At 39.1% G+C, this 22,134-nt stretch overlaps 1 protein-coding gene across 1 annotated transcript in view; it reads right to left on the reverse strand.

Moving 5' to 3' along the window:
* atrnl1b (attractin like 1b) overlaps positions 1–22,134 on the reverse strand; it is a 947,890-nt gene that overhangs the window by 748,786 nt on the left and 176,970 nt on the right. The window contains exons 9-10 of the mRNA XM_043712811.2: positions 18,677–18,860; positions 6,067–6,221 (exon numbers count right to left, since the gene is read on the reverse strand). Coding sequence (XP_043568746.1) covers positions 6,067–6,221; positions 18,677–18,860 — 339 coding nt within the window. The remainder of the gene's footprint in view (positions 1–6,066; positions 6,222–18,676; positions 18,861–22,134) is intronic.

Consider the following 22,134-nt stretch of genomic DNA (forward strand, 5'->3'; position numbering starts at 1 on the left):
TAGGCTGGTCCCTTAGTTGAAGGGGTTGACTCACCAAGAATGGCTAAACAGATTAAGCCTTTATTCACTGGAGTTCAGATGAATAGTGACGATCTTATTGAAAAATAAAAAGGTGAGGGGGCTTGATGGGGTAGATGTTGACATAATGTTTCTACCACTGGGGGATCTCAAACGAGGGGATATCAAACAAGGGGATATAATTACATCCCAAGGGGACATGTATTTAAAACTGAGATTTGTTTATATTAGATACCTACAGAGTGGAAACAGGCACTTCGGCCTAACAAGTCCACACCGACCCTTCAAAGAGTAAATCATCCAGACCCATTCACCTACATTTACCTCTGACTAATGTGCCTAACACTATGGGCAATTTAGCATGGCCAATTCACCTGACCTGCACATACAGTCATAGAGTCATAGAGATGTACAGCATGGAAACAGACTCTTCGGTCCAACCTACCACGCCAACCAGATATCCCAACCCAATCTAGTCACACCTGCCAGCACCCGGCCCATTTCCCTCCAAACCCTTCCTATTCATATACCCATCCGAATCCTCTTAAATGTTGCAATTGTACCAGCCTCCACCACATCCTCTGGCAGCTCATTCCATACACGTACCACCCTCTGCGTGAAAAAGTTGCCCCTTATGTCTCTTTTATATCTTTCCCCTCTCACCCTAAACGTATGCCCCCTAGTTCTGGACTCCCTGGCCTCAGGAAAAAGACTTTGTCTATTTATCCTATCCATGCCCCTCATAATTTTGTAAACCTCTATAAGTTCACCCCTCAGCCTCCGACGCTTCAGGGAAAACAGCCCCACCCTGTTCAGCCTTTCCCTGTAGCTCAAATGCTCCAACCCTGGCAACATCCATGTAAATCTTTTCTGAACCCTTTCAAGTTTCACACATCTTTCCGATAGGAAGGAGACCAGAATTGCACGCAATATTCCAACAGTGGCCTAACCAATGTCCTGTACAAACGCAACATGACCTCCCAACTCCTGTACTCAATACTCTGACCAATAAAGGAAAGCATACCAAACACCTTCTTCATTATCCTATCTCCCTGCGACTCCACTTTCAAGGAACTATGAACCTGCACTCCAAAGTCTCTTTGTTCAGCAACACTCCCTAGGACCCTACCATTTAGTGTATAAATCCTGCTAAGATTTGCTTTCCCAAAATGCAGCAGCTCGCATTTATCTGAATTAAACTCCATGTGCCACTTCTCAGCCCATTAGCCCAGCTGGTCAAGATCCTGTTTTAATCTGAGGTAACCCTCTTCGCTGTCCATTACACCTCCAATTTTGGTGTCATCTGAAAACTTACTAACTGTACCTCTTATGCTCGCATCCAAATCATTTATGTAAATAACAAAAAGTAGAGGACCCAGCACCGATCCTTGTGGCACTCTACTGGTCACAGGCCTCCAGTCTGAAAAACAACCTTCCACCACCCTCTATCTTCTACCTTTGAGCCAGTTCTGTATCCAAATGGCTAGTTCTCCCTGTGTTCCATGACATCTAACCTTGCTAATCAGTCTCCCATGGGGAACCTTATCGAACGCCTTACTGAAGTCCATATAGATCACATCTACTGCTCTGCCCTCATCAATCTTCTTTGCTACCTCTTCAAAAAACTCAATCAAGTTTGTGAGACATGATTTCCCATGCACAAAGCCATGTTGACTATCCCGAATCAGTCCTTGCCTTTCCAAATACATGTACATTCTGTCCCTCAGGATTCCCTCCAACAACTTGCCCACCACTGAGGTCAGGCTCACTGGTCTATAGTTCCTTGGCTTGTCTTTACCGCCCTTCTTAAACAGTGGCACCATGTTTGCCAACCTCCAGTCTTCCAGCACCTCACCTGTGACTATTGATGATACAAATATCTCAGCAACAGGCCCAGCAATCACTTCTTGAGCTTCCCACAGAGTTCTCGGGTACACCTGATCAAGTCCTGGGGATTTATCCACCTTTAACCATTTCAAGACATCCAGCACTTCCTCCTCTGTAATCCGGACATTTTGCAAGATGTCACCATCTATTTCCCTACAGTCTATATCTTCCATATCCTGTTCCACAGTAAATACTGATGCAAAATATTCATTTAGTATCTCCCCCACATCTTTGGATTGTGGGAGGAAACTGGAGCATCCGGAGGAAACCCACGCAGATACGGGGAGAATGTGCAAACTCCACACAGTCACCGGAGGTTGGAATTAAACACGGGTCTCTGGTGCTGTGAGGCAGCACTGAGCCACTATGCCGTGAAAATGAATTTCTTCTCCCAGAGCATAGTGAACATCTGTCTGGGAGTCATTACTCCAGAGTTTGTGGAGGCTAGGTCACTGAAAGTATTTAAACAGGAGGTACCTCGATCCTTGGAATATTGAAGTATTAAAGGTTATGAAGAGTTGATAGAAAAGAAGCGTTGAGATCTAGAGCAGATCAATCACATAGATTGTCAGGAAATCTTAATGGGCTGAATGGCCTATTGCTGTGCCTGTTTCCTACATTCTCATGTAAAGTTTAGATTTTGTGACAGTTACTAGAACTCTCCTCTGAAGACAATATTATAGATAACCATCAGCTCTGTACATGTTTGAAAAGGATAATATGACAAAGACTTCATAAGTCATGAATTTTGAAGGAAGGGAACAGAAAAATTTATTTATTTCAAGTCCTATGGTTACCTGTGTGTTTTTAAGATGGTCAATGAAAGGACAGATGGGAATATTCAGCTAATTACTTGAACTTATTTCTAAGATATCATGAAAAAGTATTTTGCGACATTAAGTAAATTCTCCTCATTGGAAGTCTTCGTCAGATTGCATGAAATACTTTGACACATTCCACAAGTGCTTATTTTGGAAAGTACCTATGAAGCCAATAGCTATCCAAACACATCTGGACAAATGGAAAATACAACAGTCATTTTAATTTGACAACCAATAAGTTCCCAAAGCAACATAAAATAAATGCTCCAAAAGGTATTATTTTTGTTTTACCTAATGCAACAAAGACCTATAAACTTTACAATATTCTTTTTCCATTCATTCAAATCTTCATTTACAACATCAAATAAAAATTGTTACAACTTATTTCGTTTTCAAATTTCTTCAAGTATATGTGTCTTTGTGCATGCAATGATGGAGCACAATGAATGATAGAAAAGTCAAAACAATAGAAATGTAACGAGTAATACTGCTCTTGATTATTTGCTTATAATGACTTTTTTTAAAATAACTGTCCCATCGGTTTTGAGTTAGCCAATTTCAGCCAGGTCAGGATCTGGAGGCCATAATTCCCTCTGGCTGAGTGAGAGGAAAGTCCACCAGGATTTACACAACCCAAGTTATACGTTCAAATTATTTGTGCATAGAATGTTGTGCATAGCAATAATGGGTCACAACCCTGATGCTGCATAGTGTCACCATCTACATATTATCAAGCTTTCAGTATGTACAATGACAAAGTAGATGAGATATCAGATGACAATCAGTACCTGTGAAACTTAAGTTCAGGAAGAGGCTAGAAAGAGGAAGTTAGTTTGGGAAAACATATACAGTTTATGCCACTCCTCGAGGCATGCATTAGAAGCAGATTTACATAGACTAGTGGCACAAGGGAAGTCACTGATCAAGAGAAATATGAACAAGTGATAAATGATTCCCTCCAAGGATGGAAAGCTTTATCAGTCTACAAGAAAGTCAATCAATATACCTTCTAAGCATTTTTTTGAACCTTAATAACTAGAATATGGGTAGCAGCAGCAGAAAGCTGGAACTTGAATTGTATATGCAGGCAATGTAAATAAATGCATTAGAGTAGCATTAATACATATAATACACCAAAAGTATGAAAAGTTAAATAAAAAATACATCCACTTGAAGTAACACCACTTAAGCAACTAAAGGTTCCATGCAAAAGTATCTTAATGAAACCTATTAATTTTGGAACTCAGAAAATCAAGTCAGGGCAATAAATGTGTCAGATCATTTCACAGTGATTTATGAAAACATTTTCAACATCAAGAAGGCAGCACTGTCATAAAAAATGTCCGTTTTCTACAGTGCACGGCTTTCACATGATTGTTCATTGGGCGTAAGTATGTTTATTTCACATCTTTGTTTCTCAGAGAATCTACTACAGACAGGCATTAAATAGAATCATGTGGTTTGCAATCAATTAAACACCATGACTGTGTCGAACAACTTCAATTTTTATCACATTTTTTGCATTGTAAAACATCACAAAACAAAGTACAGGAGCATTTAAAAATAAAATTTAACACAATCATGTGAGGAGATATTAGAACAGATCACAAAAGTTCAGTCAGAGGTAACTTTCAAGGGCTGGGTTGAAAGAGCAAAGGGAAAGAGAGAGGCCAAGGGATTGAGGGAGGGAATTTCAAAGCATAGGAGCTTGGCAACTGAAGGCATGCTGGTTTTAAAGGAATTTAAATCAGATAAACACCAGAAGCTAGGATTGGAGGAATACATGAAATAAAGGTTTTCAGGCGAGAAGAAATTAGAGAAGGGGAGGAATTAAGTACTTTAAAATCAAGGCATTTTCCAAGTGGAAGTCAATGTAAATCGCAAAGACACAGATAGTGGATGAATGGGCCTTCATGCAAAGTTGATTAAGAAGAGCAGAGGTTTAGATGATTTTAAGTTAATGGAAAAGAGAACATGGTAGGTTGACCAGCAGTTTCAGTAGTAAATGAGATGAGGTAGGTAATTAAGATGGCCATACGTTTGAGATAAAAATAGGCAGTTATAGTGATGGCGCTGCTAAGTGGTTAGCAACCTACCTTGGTGTCAAATACAACACCAAGGTGACTGAGAGGAAAGTAAGCAGTAAGGGTTTCCAGTAACTACAAGTGTATGGTAGCTGTTAGAAATGTTAACATGTATTGATGTGATTGGATAATACAATCATATGCATTAGTTTCAAGAGGATGGATTATATAGTCATGATTACTAACTTAGAATATGAATTATGCATCCAGGGTTGGGTAGAAATAGGCTCAAGATTGGAAATTATCTGTTGGAATTTTCGATTGGAAGTTTGTTATCTGCAAAAAAAAAGTCATATAAACCCTTTTCTTTTAATAGTAAAATTTTATAATAAAATTTGAACTGTATACCATTGTCTTGAACATCTCCCATCCATGCCTGAATAAATGTTTAAACAAAGAAACCAGAGTCTCATCTGGCCTAAGAGAAAATAAAGGGTTACACTCACCCTTTCAAAAAAATATTGAATGACCTAGTTCAGGAAGAGAGAGTAGAGAGAGAGAGACATAGAGTCAGTGGCTAGGGAACAGTAATCTCGAATCCTAGTAATCCAGAACTCCAGGCCAATATTCTGCAGGCATGGGTTTGAATCCCATCAGGGCAGTTGGCGAAATTTGAATTCATTACAAAATCTAGAATAAAATGCTGGTCTAATGGCAACCCTGCAACTAGTACTGATTGTCATTAAAAACCCATCTAGGACGCTAATGTTCTTCAGGAAGGGAAATTTGCCATGCTTACCTGGTATGGCCTACATGTGACTCCAGACCCACTGTAGTGTGGTTGTGTTGTTTCTTATAGACAATAAATGCTCACCTAGCCAGTGACATCCTCATTCCGTGAGCAAACATTAAAAAAAGACATTTATTTGTCAAGAACAGCCTTCCTAAGATTTATTTTAAAGAAAATTTTGCTCACCCTTGTATTGGGTCACACCAATGTACATGTAGACTCTAATACTGTTTTGAAATGATGTGGCCAAGGAGGAACAGATACATAACCAGATTAAAAGAAATCCAAGATAATGACTGGGGAAAGATAACTGTTGGTACTAGTGGTAAGGTGTTTGTCGTACTTTTTTTTATACTTCAGTAACAATTCAGTATGTACAATCAAATGGCAGGGAAGAAGGGAGAGAGAAGAAATAGATAGAAATGTTCATAAGAGAGAGTGAGAAAGAAAAATAGAGAGAGAAAACTAAAATGAGCGTGCGAGAATGAATCAAGTTTGAATTCCAAAGGATGGTTCTATTACATACCAATGTCATACGCCAGGAAATCAGCAGAGAAACATTTTGCTCCATTGCTCAGAGATGTGTCATTATGGGTATTCCCGCCAAAAATGAGCATAGCCCCACTGATGATGACCGCTGAATGTAGATAACGAGCAAATCCGCTTTCTTTAAGGATTGTCCTAAGTTTGTATTTAGAAAAGCAAAATAAAATACTTGTATCAATAAAATGTATCAAAATACTACTATGAACCTTAATGAAGTGATATTTTGAGAAACATGGATTACAATTGTAAATTTAATTGCTGTGGTTCTGTTCGCCGAGCTGTAAGTTTTTGTTGTAAACGTTTCGTCCCCTGTCTAGGTGACATCCTCAGTGCTTGGGAGCCTCCTGTGAAGCGCTTCTGTGGTGTTTCCTCCGGCATTTATAGTGGCCTGTCCCTGCCGCTTCCGGTTGTCAGTTTCAGCTGTCCGCTGTAGTGGCCGGTATATTGGGTCCAGGTCATCCACAAACTCCATCAACAAACACATAGACCTGGACCCAATATACCGGCCACTACAGCGGACAGCTGAAACTGACAACCGGAAGCGGCAGGGACAGGCCATTAGAAATGCCGGAGGAAACACCACAGAAGCGCTTCACAGGAGGCTCCCAAGCACTGAGGATGTCACCTAGACAGGGGATGAAACGTTTGCAACAAAAACTTACAGTTCTGCGAACAGAACCACAGCAACGAGCACCCGAGCTACAAATCTTCTCACAAACTTTGAGTAAATTTAATTGGTAATTAAAAGGTTTCAGTGGGTTGGAGAGGGAGTTACAAGACAATTATATTTGAATTGCAGATAGCCACCATGGCAAGGAGAGCAGGGGCTCCTTTCCTATAGAATATTAGTCAATGAGTTTAATCTTCATGAATACCAACTTCGTATTTTTAAGTAAATACAAATTCTTTAACTGTCATAATGGGACTGACATTAACACACACTAGAGTGCTAAAGGAAACATTAATTTCTGTAAACGTATTTTAGATTTTCTGTCATCAGAATGAATTAAAGTATTAATTAGTACATTGCTGTACTGAGATAACTGATGAGCATGCATGATCAACTGAAATATTTTCATCCTAATATTCTTCCCTATTGTTCACATATCAATAAGCAAACTGGCAATTTCAAGCAAAGTTAACAATTGGAACATAAATATTTATAGTTTCCGCATTTCTATTTTCAGACTTTCTTAGGTCAGTAACACTCCAGACTTTGAAAAACGAGTGTCAAACCCAACTTTAGTACAATAATTTAGACAGACATTTCAGTAACATACAGAAGAAATATTGCATAATTGGTGGTGAATATGGCATGCAGCATCTTTCCTCATTGGTGAAAATAATGAACCCCAAAGCTCTATTGGAAGAGGGAGCTGAGGAACTGCAGGATTCTCTGGATAACACATATTCCTTAAATAATATTGTTAAACATAAATTTATCTAATTTCTGGAGGACCATGTTGTGCACAGATTACCTGCTCTGTTAGACTACGCTATAGCAGTGACTATGATTCAAAACTAGGTTACTCGATATGGAGCAGCTTGGAACATTCAGATGATGTAATAGCATGCTACATAAATCCAACTTCTGTTATTTTAGTGGAGATAGATAACTAAAAACCGTCAGAAATGGCAAAACTGAAAGCATTATATTTATGAAAAAAAGCAGGCATGTCAAATATTACTCTAAAAACTGATCTGAAAACTCAATGAGGAATTAGACCTCCAGTATTCTCAGTGAACCTGTTTTGATTCACAATTTCGATGAATGTCCAGCAATAAGATCCTTACCTCAAAATGTACTGCATCACACCAGTGGGCAAAGGATGCCTTCAGTCACAAACAGATTAAAAAGCCAGATAACTTAAATAGCAAAAAAAACTGTAGTTCTTTGCAAACATTCTGTGAAAATTTGAAATTTAGTTGATCTATTTTCTAAATATCTTATGTACCATGCTCATGTACACTTTTATGGCCATTAGAATCAATTGATGTGAATGTTCAGTTCATGGTTCACACATTTAAGTACATGAGATTTAGAAATTCAAGTTTAACAATAGAAAATAGACAGGTTCAACTAAAATACCTTATGCAAAATCAGAAATTGCTTGAGAAACTCAGTGGAGTGAAAGCATTAACTAATGTCTCCATTCCAGTGATATTTCTTTTGATCTTAGAGCAGCTAGGAGAAGGTGACATGAATATGGAATCAGTGGTAGTGGTGGAGAGGGGCCGTGCTGATTGTTGTTGCTGGTTGTGGGGAACTGACCAAATAGGGGAGATGGAGATTTAACTACTAAGACATGAGGAGTCACTGAAGCAATCAGAAGGAGAGGCTTTGAAGTACTCCAAAATCAAATCTTCAGAAGCGAAGCATTGGAATTCCTAATTAAAGGAAGAATTTTAATGAGTAAGTAATCTAATCTAATCTAATCAAAATTGATGATGCCATCTTTAACATCTTGGTGGGATCTACCTGGACCACATCGGCCATTTAGTACACAGTCTGTGTGGTGTTCGACAAAATTCATCTTCCCTACTCAATATCCCAGATATTAGTGTTTATATTTATTTTGTTCATGTTTGTATAATAAAGATGATTTATTTTGCTGTTATAATTCATCCATCACTTTTGTTCTTACCATCAATTCTTTAAAATATGAATGGTCTATCAAGTCAGATCATGGCAAAGACAGAGCCTGTCCAGTATGTTCAAAAGTCGCAAGTAGACAGCATATTGAAGAATGTGTTTAGTATGGTTGCTTTTATAGGTCATGACATCGCATATAGGAGTTTGGAGGTCATGTTGTGGATGTACAGGACATTGGTTAGGCCACCTTTGGAATAATGTGTTCAGTTTTGCTCTCCCTGCTATATGAAAGATGTTGTGAAATTGAAAGGGTTCAGAAAAGATTTATAAGGAAATTGCCAGAATTGGAGCGTTTCAGCTACAGAGACAGGTTGAAGAGGCTGGGATTGTTTTCTCTGGAGTGACTTAGGCTGAGGGGTGACCCTATAGAGGTTTATAAAATCATGAGGGGCATGGATAGGTGAATAGTGAAGATCTTTTCCCCAGGGTAGGGGAGTTCAAAACTAGAGGGCATAGATTTAAGTTGCAAGGGGAAGATTTAAAAGGGACGTAAGGAGCAACTTTTTCATGCAGAGGGCAATGCAGAGGAGGTGGAGTAGGCTGGTACAATAACAACATTTAAAAGGCACACCAAGGTCCACCAGACTGCTTCCTGGGACTAGCTGGTCAAGCTAGTTTGATGAGTGAGGATCCCAGAGAATCATACCAAATTCTTAAATGAGTAGGAGCAGAAAGGATGTTTCCCCCAACAATAGGATCTAACATCAGACAACACAGTCTCAGAATAAAGGCAAGCTATTAAGTACTGACAGGAGGAGGAATTTTATCACTCCAAGTGGTGAACCATTGGAATTCTCTACCTCAGCAGACTGTTGATGCTCAGCCATTAAATTCAAGGCATTAATTGATAGATTTCAAACTACTAATGAGAAAGGGATATGGGAACTGTGCGTGATTATGGAATTGAAGTAGATGGTCTGCTATCATCTAATGGTGGAGTAGGCTCAAGGAGGTGAATGAACTATTTATGTTTCAGTGATCCTACATAAATGCCATTGATTTTAAAACTGTAAATTACACATTAATTTACAGATACAGCAAAGATAGATCTTACAAATTGGCCTGGCAGTCCACAGCATATATCATCAAGGTCAGTCACAAAATCCTTCAAGACTCTTCCCAACTAAAAAAATTTAGGTCATCTTTTCAGATCTAGCCTAATGCAAGCTGTGTATAACCAACCTGCATCACATATGAATCATCTTCTTCAAAAAGGGCACATCTCTGCAGAACTTCCACAACCCTGCTTATCTTCAAGTGATAGAAATAGGTGTACCAACTTTGCTTCTAAATTTAGCTTATGAATTGAACCTCTGTTTTCTTCAGGCTGCCTGTACAATTGTAGAGTTCCAATCATTAATTTAGTTTCCGATTTTCATTTCAGTCTTTCACAAAATACAATCTTTGAAACTTTAAAATCTACAAAATACAATTCCATACAAGATTTGTTTTTAGAAAGGGGATGTCTGTTCATTTCATACCCTCATTCACACTGCCTTCAAGTTGGGAAATAGTGGGCAATTGTTGGAAGTATTAGCAGACTAAGATAATCTGTTTCAACTGCTTCACTCAATGGTCACCAAGTGCCGGAATGGACTTGAGCCTCAAGCTTCTGGTTCAGAGCAATAGTGGTGAGTTTCAAGAATACATTAAAGAACAAAAGCTGAAAAGTCCCAAATTCAAAAGATTGGCTGGCATTTTTCTGGTTTGAAGGCTGGACAAATTGCACAGGAACAGATCAGGAACATGTCTGATGTCTTCTGCTGTCTTGCTATTTTTATCAGCAGCAAAGATGGCAGATGAGCTGCAGTGCTGTGCGGTAGGAGCAAGCTGGTAGATGACTACGTATGTATTTTGGATGGTTAGCTCAAGACTAAGTCTTTCGTATGGCTGTGAATTTATCAAAAACAGCTTGCATTCAGTCTCCATGTCAGCACACGCATATGTCAACTGCATTCTGTAACTTAATGACAGAAGTTGGGGAGTCTTGGTACTACACTGAACACAGTATAGGTTAAATAGTTTCCCTCTCATTCTGCAGTGAAGCTCCACTCCAGTGAAGAGCTTCATGAATTTGTGGTAGAATGTCGCATTGGGGAAGATAGAGAAGAGCATGGATGGGATGAAACAGTCTTGCCTGACCCCCATTTCCAATGGTTTTTTCGTTTGTGGTGCGTGAGGATCATGACTTGCAAGTCATTGTGCAGCAAGATTTTGGGCGGCACAGTGGCACAGTGGTTAGCACTGCTGCCTCACAGCGCCTGAGACCTGGGTTCAATTCCCGTCTTAGGCGACTGACTGTGTGGAGTGTGCACGTTCTCCCCGTGTCTGCATGGGTTTCCTCCGGGTGCTCCGGTTTCCTCCCACCGTCCAAAGATGTGCATGTCAGGTGAATTGGCCATGCTATATTGCCTGTAGTGTTAGGTAAGGGGTAAATGTAGGGGTATGGGTGGGTTACGCTTCGGCGGGTCGGTGTGGACTTGTCGGGCCGAAGGGCCTGTTTCCACACTGTAATGTAATCTAATCTAATCTAAAAAAAAGTGGAGAATGGTGATAATTTGTGAGGGCAGCCAAATTTGAGGATAACGTTCCACAATCACAGTTGACAGAGTTGAAGTTCTTTGTGAAATCAAAGGAGCCCATACAGAGAGGTTGTTGCTGCTCTCTGGAATTATCTTACTGTGAAGATATGAGGAACTCTTCAGTAATTGGGAAGGAGGTGATTGAGGAGACTTTTTGCAGTGATTTTCCCTTATAGACAGCAGGGAAGTTCTTCTAAAGTCATTGTAGTTGGTTTCATCTCCTTGCTTGAAGTCTCAGATCTCACCTGACATGCTCTCCTCCTTCCAGGTGATGGAGATGAAGTCATACATTCATGCTTAGTGTGCTTATTCACTGTATTTCAGCAAGACTCCCATGTGAATCAGCAGCCTTAGTTGTTATCAGTTGTCAGATAGCTTTTTCAATTTCATGTGGGGCTAATGTTGTGGTATTATGCCGAGTACTGGCATGTAGCCTATTGTGGGATGTGATGGAGGGTGCGAACATCGAGGACTGAATCTCTGTTGAGGATAACCTTGAAGTACACCTTCCAACATCAGCTGCCTCTCTGTCCTTTATAAGCACCACCATTCTTAGCTCTCAATAGGGAAGGTCCTTGAGTGTAGATGTCTTCAACTGTCCTAAAGTATCCACGCACGGCAAAAGGCAAGTTGCTGGATTTCCTGCACTTTGTACCCCATCTATTCTTTAGATCATGGATCTCTTGTTGGACCTTAACCTCTATTTGATGTATGCATCTTGCTCTTGCGTTTTGATGACATTCCCAGTTCAGGAATGTCTTACTCTTGTGACTTAGTAGCTCATCTGTCTCCAACTCATTCTTGTCAAATCCACCTGGATATTTCCTGGTAGAGAAAGGGGAGGCATTGACTTAGCAGAGTCATAGAGATGCACAGCATGGAAACAGACCCTTCGATCCAACCCATCCATGCCGACCAGATATCCCGACCCAATCTAGTCCCACCTGGCCCATATCCCTCCAAACCCTTCCTAAAGTAATTCAGAACTCCTTGCTAATTTCCTGAAGACATGATTTCAAATCCCATGGCAGATAACGAAGTTTGAACTCAATGACAACCTGGAATATAAAGCTAATCTAAATGGCAATTTACATCTATTGATTGTTGTAAACACCTGTTCAGTTTAATATTGCCCCTTAAAGGGAAGATTTTCCTTTCGTAAAGGAAATCCACCACCCATGCCTGTTCTGGTCTACATGTGACATCAGATCCACAGCAATGTGGCTGACTCTTTACTGGGTAATTAGGGATGGGCAAAAAGTTCTGGCCTAGCTAGAGACATCAACATCCTATGTACAAATATGAATTTAAAAATCAAAATCAAGAGCCTCTTCGCAAATGCTTTTTCTGATGGATTCAAGGCCAGATCTGGCACTGGAGACACACTGTGTTTCATGATTATTAACTGTTGTTGAATGACTAAGGAAAGAAAGATAGTCAATACCTCAGAGTTCTCAAGTCCATTCCATGCTGCCAGTTTTTGTCCAGGCTAATGGAAATAACAGACCAAATTTAACTGTGGTCAGTCCGTCAGTCATCAGTTTATCACTACACAGATGATGCAAAGATCATTGCAGTACCTCACTTGGGCAATGGTATAGACATGAAGTGTCAATGTTTGGAACAAGTGTGTTACCATGGAGGTCTAATCTTTTGTTTCTCTGATAAACTAAGGTGTTCATTATGATTAGACCTTATTCTCCACATTTCGTTAGGTGGAGATTCAAATTCAGTTGTTACTTGTTTCTTCTATATCTTCCTTATTAATCACATCTTTCCCGACAATAGTACCACTCCCAACTCTCACTAAATTCACCAAAAATAGTCTCCTTCCTAGACATGGGATGGCAGATCAAAACTAGTGTAGAATTCCTCTTGTGCTTCAATCATTGCATCTACGGATGTATGCACTGATGACTATGGCATATTGTTTCTGGGTTATTGAGAGCCGAAAAGGTCATGAGGCATTCATTTATTCCCAAAGGGAACTTATTGAGATGTCAACAAGTTCATTTCTTAAATAGCAAAGGCAATTCCATTCAGTCAGTACTCTTCCACTGATTTAATCTTCCAGAAGGTGTACCCATCACTTTATTCTTTGAGCTGACCTTTCTCTGCCTGCTGTATTTCACTCAAAGCAACAAGGTCATGGTCCTGGAGTTCCTGGGCTACTGATGGAGTTGTCCACAAAAGTCCTAATGTCTCATATCCCAAACTTCATATTGAAGAGGTCAGTGAGAGAGTTCTTTTAACATAGGATATTGGTGTACACCAACTACCAAACGGTCCTGCCCAAGCAGAGTATTTTTCCAATAGCAAGGGCAGCTGAGGTGATTGACATGGACATGAATGCTTCACAAACGGTCAAACAAATCATTGTAGCAACACCATATTTAATTTCCAACCTGTCTCTTGCCCATCTCCAAATCAGCAAGGTCCAGGGCAAGTTCAATCAGCCTATTGCTTATATAAGGTATTCAGCAATATAGTCTAGAAAGACAACTTTCTGTTTTGAATTCATAGAATGACAGCAATCCTACAGTGCGAGGAGGCCATTTGGCCCATCACATCTGCACCAACCTTTCAAACAGCATCCCACTTAGATCCAGCTCAACTAGCCACCCCTCCCCCCCACCCCAACACAATAACCCTGCATTTTCAATGATTAACCCATCTTGCCTGCACATCCCTGAATAATACTTGCATTAGCATAGCCAATCCACCTAACGTGCACATCTTTGGACTGTGAGAGAAAGCTGGAGCACTCAGGTAGAAACCCACACAGACACAGGGAGAACGTGGAAACTCCACAGCCAGTTACCCCAAGGCTGGAGTCAAACCCAGGTCCCTGGCACCGTGAGGCATCAGTGTTAATCACCGAGCCATATACTGTGCCAACTGCATTAAGATACCACTTTATATTAAGAAAACTATAGAAGATACTGATGGGAGTTTTAAAAATGCATTACTCAATCTCATTAAAAGTGGCATCTGCAATGTTGCTATATTCAATTGATGGAGTAGATTCTAGACACCTCAACTCTCGGGAATATGTTTAGATTATTTTTTCAATCAAAAGTCTGTCCCTGGACAAACTATCAGGTGGACCAGTTGATGTGAGCCCAGGAGGGTTTCAACATTGTAATCATTTGACTAGTTGCTGAGCAAATGGCTACACGGGGTGATATCTGGACATTAGGTGAGATGTTTCTTGTTTGCAAAGATACAACACCTGAATGTTTCTTTTTGTGTGGAGCAGTCACAGAAAATCTCTTGGTAGTTAATCTCATTCATCATTTCCCAATAAACTGCTGTCTGTGAATTCTCTTGTAGAAGGGAAAAAAACGTCCTTCAGAGGCACTGATTTGATGAATCCTCAACCCTGAATCCAGAAAAATTGAGAATCAAGGTATTCACAACCTTGTATCATTAGCAAAAATTGTAATAAGTCAAAAGAAAACTCAAATAAAACAACACATCAACATTTGTGATCTGGAATAGTGCCAAAGTTGTGCTTTTTGACTTTTCCCCTTCCTTATCTTGACACTACAAGTCGATTGGTACGTGTGTGGGAATTTTTAAAAAGGAGAATTCAAGTTTCTTTCTTGCTGTTGTTCAAACCAGTTTGATTACAATAAATTGTTATTTTCCTGTTAATGAAAAAACCTTGTGTGCAGTTTTTAAACCTGAATTGGACGATTAGATGCAATTGGGAAAATTGGTGGTTTGATTAAATTTCCATGTGATGATTCCGAGAATAATGAACTTTGATTTCCAGTGCATCACCCCAGAAAGTTGTAACAAGTCAAATTGTAATTTCTATACATAGTGTTATGAAGGTGTAGAAGTGTACTGTACTTTTAAAAAAGTTAAAAACTGGCAGAACTACCTGACATCACCAAGTACTCTGAACAATGTGTGGAGTTTGCACATTCTCCTCGTGTCTGCGTGGGTTTTCTCCGGGTGCTCCGGTTTCCTCCCACAATCCAAAGATGTGCAGGTCAGGTGAATTGGCCATGCTAAATTGCCCATAGTGTTAGGTACATTAGTCAGAGGGAAATGGGTCTGGGTGGGTTACTCTTCGGAGGGTCGGTGTGGACTGGTTGGGCCGAAGGGCCTGTTTCCACGCTGTAGGGAATATATATAAAGTTACAATGTAACATTTTGTCTCCTGGTTGCCAGGAGACAAAAACAAATTTGAATTGAGCAAATCAGGTTAAATTATACCCCAAAAAATACCAGACTCCAATCAAGTTTGAATTTAGTATATTGACAATATTAAAAGCCAATGACACAATTCGATGCTTTGGGTTTTAAGACCGGGAAAACATGAACACTTGAGGGAGAACTGCTAAGCCACCAGCATGTTTGGACTGCCTGAAAAATACCTCTCTTAAAGGTTCCTTTATCTATCAGCGACCTGTGAAGCATAATCCCTAAGAAGAAGAAAAGAAGACAGAGAAAGATACAAGGAGAAGATTCGATAGCTGGCTGGTTTTGAAATGTGAATTTTTTGGTAAATCTTAACCAGGGGTTTAATCGGGCCAGTATTCTAGAAGGGAAAGTAAAAGATAGGTTAGAGGAAGAACTTGTAAATAGTTCTTAGTTAATTATTGTCTGTTATACTTTAAGAAATAAAGTTGTTAATTTTTACTTTAAATAGTTCTTGGCCTCTCAAATTTTCACAGATTACTGCGCTGGATAAATCTTTTCTGTGTTGACGGTTTTAATTGGGGGGGGTTCCCATATCGTAACAATTGCATGAATTGTCTTTGTTGCTTCTACAGTTAGGTTTTATTGATAATCATTAAGTACAGTGCACCATTGCTATACAGGCCTCAGGGTTGTGCTCCTCTGCTTTCAAAGCTTGAAAATTACATTAAAAAAATAGAAGTCACCAATGTCAAATTGCTAAAGGCGGATGGCATTTAAAAAGGTGCCACTGTATGAAAATCAACACTCATTTCCATAACATTTACAATGAAATGGATCCTTAACTACAGATTGCCCTAGGCAAATTTTCAAATAAATTAAGAAAATGTTAGTTGAAATGCTTCTTTAACTGAAGGATCTATAGAAGTGAACAAAAAGGCCAAGAGCAACATAAATAAGTGGTTTCAGTATTTTCATGATAATTTGTCCAATGCTCAAGTGCTTTTCACACAAATAATTAATTATATTGTATGCATCCTGCTAATAAGTGGCATTATAAAAATTATCCAAGACCTCTGGCCAGTTATTCACAGGTATTGCTGTTTAAAATACAAACAATAATTGTGACAAATGGAAGTATTGTTATTGTATTTAAAGAACTAGGTCAAATAACTGCATACAGATGTAAACCTTAAGACATTATGCCTGTTGAATTAACAATTCGCTCAAATTTAAAAAGAAATTTGAGGCAAATGAATTAAATGCCTTTTTATTTGCCATGAAATAATTAATGCATTTTCCTCACTATAAGTAGGAATATCTAATAATCATATTCAAATTCCATTATCCACTTCCTATCTAAAATACTGTTACTTTTCATCAACAGTTTCCATTCTAATTTCTTAGGTCAGTAAACAGCAACCAGCGAAAAAATGGTGCTCGCTATATACCACGCTGACAGCTACCCACAGGGTTTTCTCAGCTTTCTGAATGGCAACATGGTACCAATAGGCATCCATTCCAGTTCCACTGCAGGAAATCTGTGCCAAATGCAAACAGAACCACAGCAGGCCTTTTAATCAGATTGAAGAAACCTCACTTAGACATGCAGGATCTAAATTAGAAATATAAATTCAAAAATGACAGCGGAGATGAAGAGAGATAAAATAGGATCAAAATGATTAAGAAAGCTGTCAATGAAAAAGAAAATATTTAAAAGAATCAATTTAACCTTAATTCTTTAAATCTGTAATACTAATTGAATTCTGAGTTTCAGCACCAGAGTGGTTGCTTGGCAATATAATTGTCAAGTATTGGAAATAGCAAAACTGATTAGTTTACTATTACAATGTATGGAACTACATAGAATATTTTGAGCCTTAATTTAATTTTCTCTTGGTTTTGAGAATCTGCTAAGCTCCTGTGTAATCAATTCAACATCCTTTATCACAGATTAGATTGGTGATCAGTTCCAGTTAAAGGATGAATATATTATTAAAACTTTATTTACAATATCAACAAGAACTTCAACTTAGGTTACATTTTACAGTGCTTTTAGAAGACCATTTTTATTCAAAGATGGGTCATATTTGAGTTCATCATAGAATGTACTTTTTAGCAATAAAAAGATTTCCAATCAATTCTAAATGGTATGCTTGATGTGATAAAAGACCAAAGTTTCTCCAACATCATTAGGGAATTTTTGCAAAGTGAGTAGATCTTTGTTGGATGATTTAGTTGGTATCTTTATTAAAAATGATTCTGCTACGGATTAAAAACTACATAACTTCGGTACTGAGGGAATCTTTACTCACATTGTAAACATGTCACAAAAATTAGGGCATTTTACCAGATATATTTAAGTGGCAGAACAATCTGTTCACACACAAAAGAAATATAACTTTCCAAAGTTATTTTACTCGGAAGTCATAATGCATAATGTAAACTAATTAGAAAGTTTTCAATTACACTGTAAAAAAATACACACAATACCAGGTTATCATCCAACAGGTTTATTTGGAAGCACTAGCTGTCATAGCACTGCTCCTTCATCAGGTAGCTGATTAGACAGTACCAGTCTGAAAGCTAGTACTTCCAAATAAACCTGTTGGACTATGACCTGGTGTTGTGTGATTTTTAACTTTGTCCACCCAAGTCCAACACCAGCTCCTCCACACCATGGCTTCCATAACATTGACTGCTCTTCAAACAGGCTCATTAGTTACACAGCACATTGCAACCTTTGATTAACAGCAACATTATATAAGTAAATATATTTCTGAAGACAGAAAAACACAAAGTGCCAAGAATAATTGATCAAAATAATTCCAAGGAGGTCATATATCACATTCATAGCATGCCAATTCTAGATTTTTGATATGTGTTAATTTCTGAAATATAGTAAATCTGCAGTAAAATGTATTCTCAAAATGTATCTCAAACTCCTAAAGAAAGTCAATTTAAAAATGCATAAGTCATAAACAGAGTCAAATGCAACACTGTACTGAAAGACCACAAATGTTTACACTTTTGCTGGCAAACTATTCTCAACTTTCCTGTCTAGCACTATAAAGGTATAAAGAACAGAAAATGGATTGACTAATTCAAGTTCTTAAGATACTCACCAACATTCAATTATTTTCATTTCAAATCAAATGCTGCAATAAAAATTAACTGAATAAATGTTTGACTCGTCCACTTACCAAGTATGGGTAGTTACTGTGTACTTGTAGAGATCATCCACCAAACCATACTTATTGTTTGTAAATGCTTTGTATCCTCCATGCACATAAATTGATTTTGTCATCGCATTATAAACACTGCTGTGCCCATATCCACCCTGGACGATTGCACCTTTGATATCTGGCACTAACCACATGTTGGTTTCTGGACAAGGAATAAAACCGATTAAAAGTCCATTAAGACTAGAATATAATATTTTCCATTGTTCTTTTCTAACAACAAACAAAGATAACTTTTAAAGTCGACCACTGAAAACAGATGTACTTTACTGCAACTAGTTAATCCTCGAATAATTATCAACAGTCCAACATACATTTGGTCAGGATTTCTACAAAAGTTGTCACACTGCCTCAAGCTGATCTATAACAGAATCTTATGTTTCAAGTAAAATGTAGTACAAACAGTGCTTCCCTTAATCTCCCACTTACATTTTAACTAAAATAATGAAAACAAAAAGGGGCTTTATTCCAATTCAATTCCTTTATAAACCTCACACTGCTTTTCATGTTTCATTTTGGGCTGGTACCATTAAATCAAGACAAAAATCAAACAATTGCAGTCAGAAATTGAAGCAGGAAGACGCAGTACAGACAGTAGTGTAGTGCTGATTTGAGGCAATGGAAGGGTTTCTGTAGGACTGATTAGAATCAATGGATTGGGCCATATTCAAGAACTCAACGGCCAACCTAAACAAGCTATTGTCACGGACTTCAATCGTCACTATGTAGTAGACTCCATGTTGAAGAAATTAATCCAAATGTTCTTCAACCGGGGACCATGGATGAACCAGAGATCAACTCCCTACTGAACTCCAGGTCTACAGCGTAAGTCGGGCAACCCTGTCAATACAGGAAATCCAGGTACAATCTTCCTAAGGCCATTGGAGATGACAAGACACAATAGCAAACTAAGTTTGATACCCAGACCAACCACACGGACACCTGTTGTTTGCAGCAAGGATTACACAACGTAACAGGCTACAAAGCGAAGTTAAACAAAATTGCAGGCAATAGTACATCCCCTAAGCAGAAGTGGGTACAGCAGATGCTGGAGATTAGAATCAAGATTAGACTGGTGCTAGAAAAGCACTACAGGTCAGGCAGCATCCAAGAAGCAGGAAAATCAACATTTCAGGCCTCATTCCCGATGAAGGACTTTAGCCCGAAAAGTCGATTTTCCTGCTCCTCAGATGCTGCCTGACCTGCTATGCTTTTCCAGCACCACTCTAATCTTGACAACAGTACATACCCTCCAACAGGCTCAATGCATTCTAATTTCATTTTGAAGAGAAGGTCAGTGAAATTATGTCACCTATCCCAACAGCTCGGGTGCACGAGTACCCATGGTTACTGCTGCAGATGTTACACCGGCTTTCTTGAGAATAAATCCACTGAAAGCGACTGGCCTGGATGGAGTCCCAGGCTGTGCACTTGGATCCTCTGCAGAGAGTATTTGCAGACATCTTTAACTTTCCTTACTATGATCTGAAGTCCCAACCAACATCCCAGTGTCAAAGAAAAATCATGCAGTGTGCCTAAATGACAATCACCCATGGGCTCTGACCTGCATAATTATGAAGTTCTTTGAGAGGTTAGTTGTGGCTCACATCAACACCAACCTACAAATTGTCTTGATCCTTTTGCAATTCTCCTACCAGTGCAACAGGTCCACAACAGATGCCATCTCCCTGACCTTACAATCATCTCTGGAACATCTGGTTAACAAAGCTGATACATCAGACTCCTACTTATTGACTACAGTTTTGCCTTCACCAAATTCCAAACAAACTCATCTCTAAACTCCAAGACCTAGATCTCTGCATCTCTCCTCTGTAACTAGAGCCTCAACTTTCTGACCCATAGACTGCAACTCGTAAGAATAGGCAACAACACCGCCTCCACTGTAATCCTCAACATCAGTGCCCTGGAAGACTGCATACTCAGCCCCATACTAAACTCCTTATACAGTTGGAATCTGCTATACCGCTTTTCTTCAATATGAATTGGCTAATACGCGATTGAGGAATTTGGACCATTACTTGTAGAATGTGAACTTTCCTTACCTGTGTTGGGGCTATAATGCGTTTCTGATCCCACTGGTTTAAATAGTGCTGCTTTAAAAATAATTTTATATAATGCAGGATCGCACAGGAAACATTATATCAAAACAGACTGTATACTCACGTCGGTTTAGTCAAATTCTGTCCCAATTCTACTCACAAATGTGCTAATGACCCCAGCATTGTAGGTCAGATTTGAAATAACAATGAGACAGAATACAGGAAAGGGATTGAATGTTCTCCATCAATGTCAACAAGATGAAGGAGCTAGCCATTGATTTCAGGAAGGCGAGTGGAGGGCACATTCCGTCTGCATTCTTGACGTTGAGGTGAAAATGAGTGAGAGCATCAAGTTCTTGGGACTGATGATCACCAACAACCAGTCCTGGTCCACCCCGTCAATGTAATGGTCAAGAAGGCTCAACAACATCTTTACTTTTTCAGGAGGCTATGAAAATTCAGTATATCCACGCTTACCAATTTTTATAGATGCATCAGAGAAAGCACCATACCTGGATGCATCAAAGTATGATTTGGCAACTGCTCTTCCCAAAAGCACAAGAAATTACGGAAAATTGTGAACACAGCCCAGTCCATCACGCAAACCAGCCTTCCATCCATTGACACCATCAATACTTCTTGCGGCCTCGGGAAAACAAGCAACAAAATCAAAGATCTCTCCTACCCCCATTATATTCTCTTCCACCCTCTTCCATCGGGCAAAGGATAAACAAGTTTGAATACACGTATGAACAGATTAGAGAATAGCTTTTTCTCTGGTGTTATCTGACATTTGAATGATCTCTCAAATGTTAATTCTGATCTCCCTGTCTGCACCTTCTCTGCGGCTGTAACACTGTATTCTGCACTCTGTTCTGCTACCCTGATGCACTTTATATTGCATGAAAAACAACACTTTTCACTGTATCTTAATACATGTGACAGCAATAAATCAGATATCATCCATTGTTAGGTTCCTTTCCCAAGGTTTCACACACGAGATGCAATTTGCACACACCAACTTCTGCAAACAGTTCAAGTTTATTAAAGCCTCTACAAGCTGGTGACACCCTTTGACACTCTTCACAGGTGAGTTAAAAGAGACCTTGAACAAAGGGAATACATCCTCTTTATACAGGTCAGTTGGTAATGCTCACAGGTATTCTAGCTGCTCCCTCTCCATAATCACATGTTACCCCAGATACAATGATAGGATGAGGTTATCCTCGGAGATAATGTAAATATAAATGCCCTAATCTTGGGGAATCATTATGCAAACGATTTTCTGACTCAGTGATTCCCCAAGACAATGCAGGTGTGATATGTTTTAGCTTCGGGTCGGCCCTGCAAACAAGTTCT

The sequence above is a fragment of the Chiloscyllium plagiosum genome, unplaced genomic scaffold, assembly GCF_037043375.1.
Source record: "Chiloscyllium plagiosum isolate Xiang-an unplaced genomic scaffold, Cpla_swu_hap1 HiC_scaffold_22, whole genome shotgun sequence".
NCBI lineage: Eukaryota > Metazoa > Chordata > Chondrichthyes > Orectolobiformes > Hemiscylliidae > Chiloscyllium > Chiloscyllium plagiosum.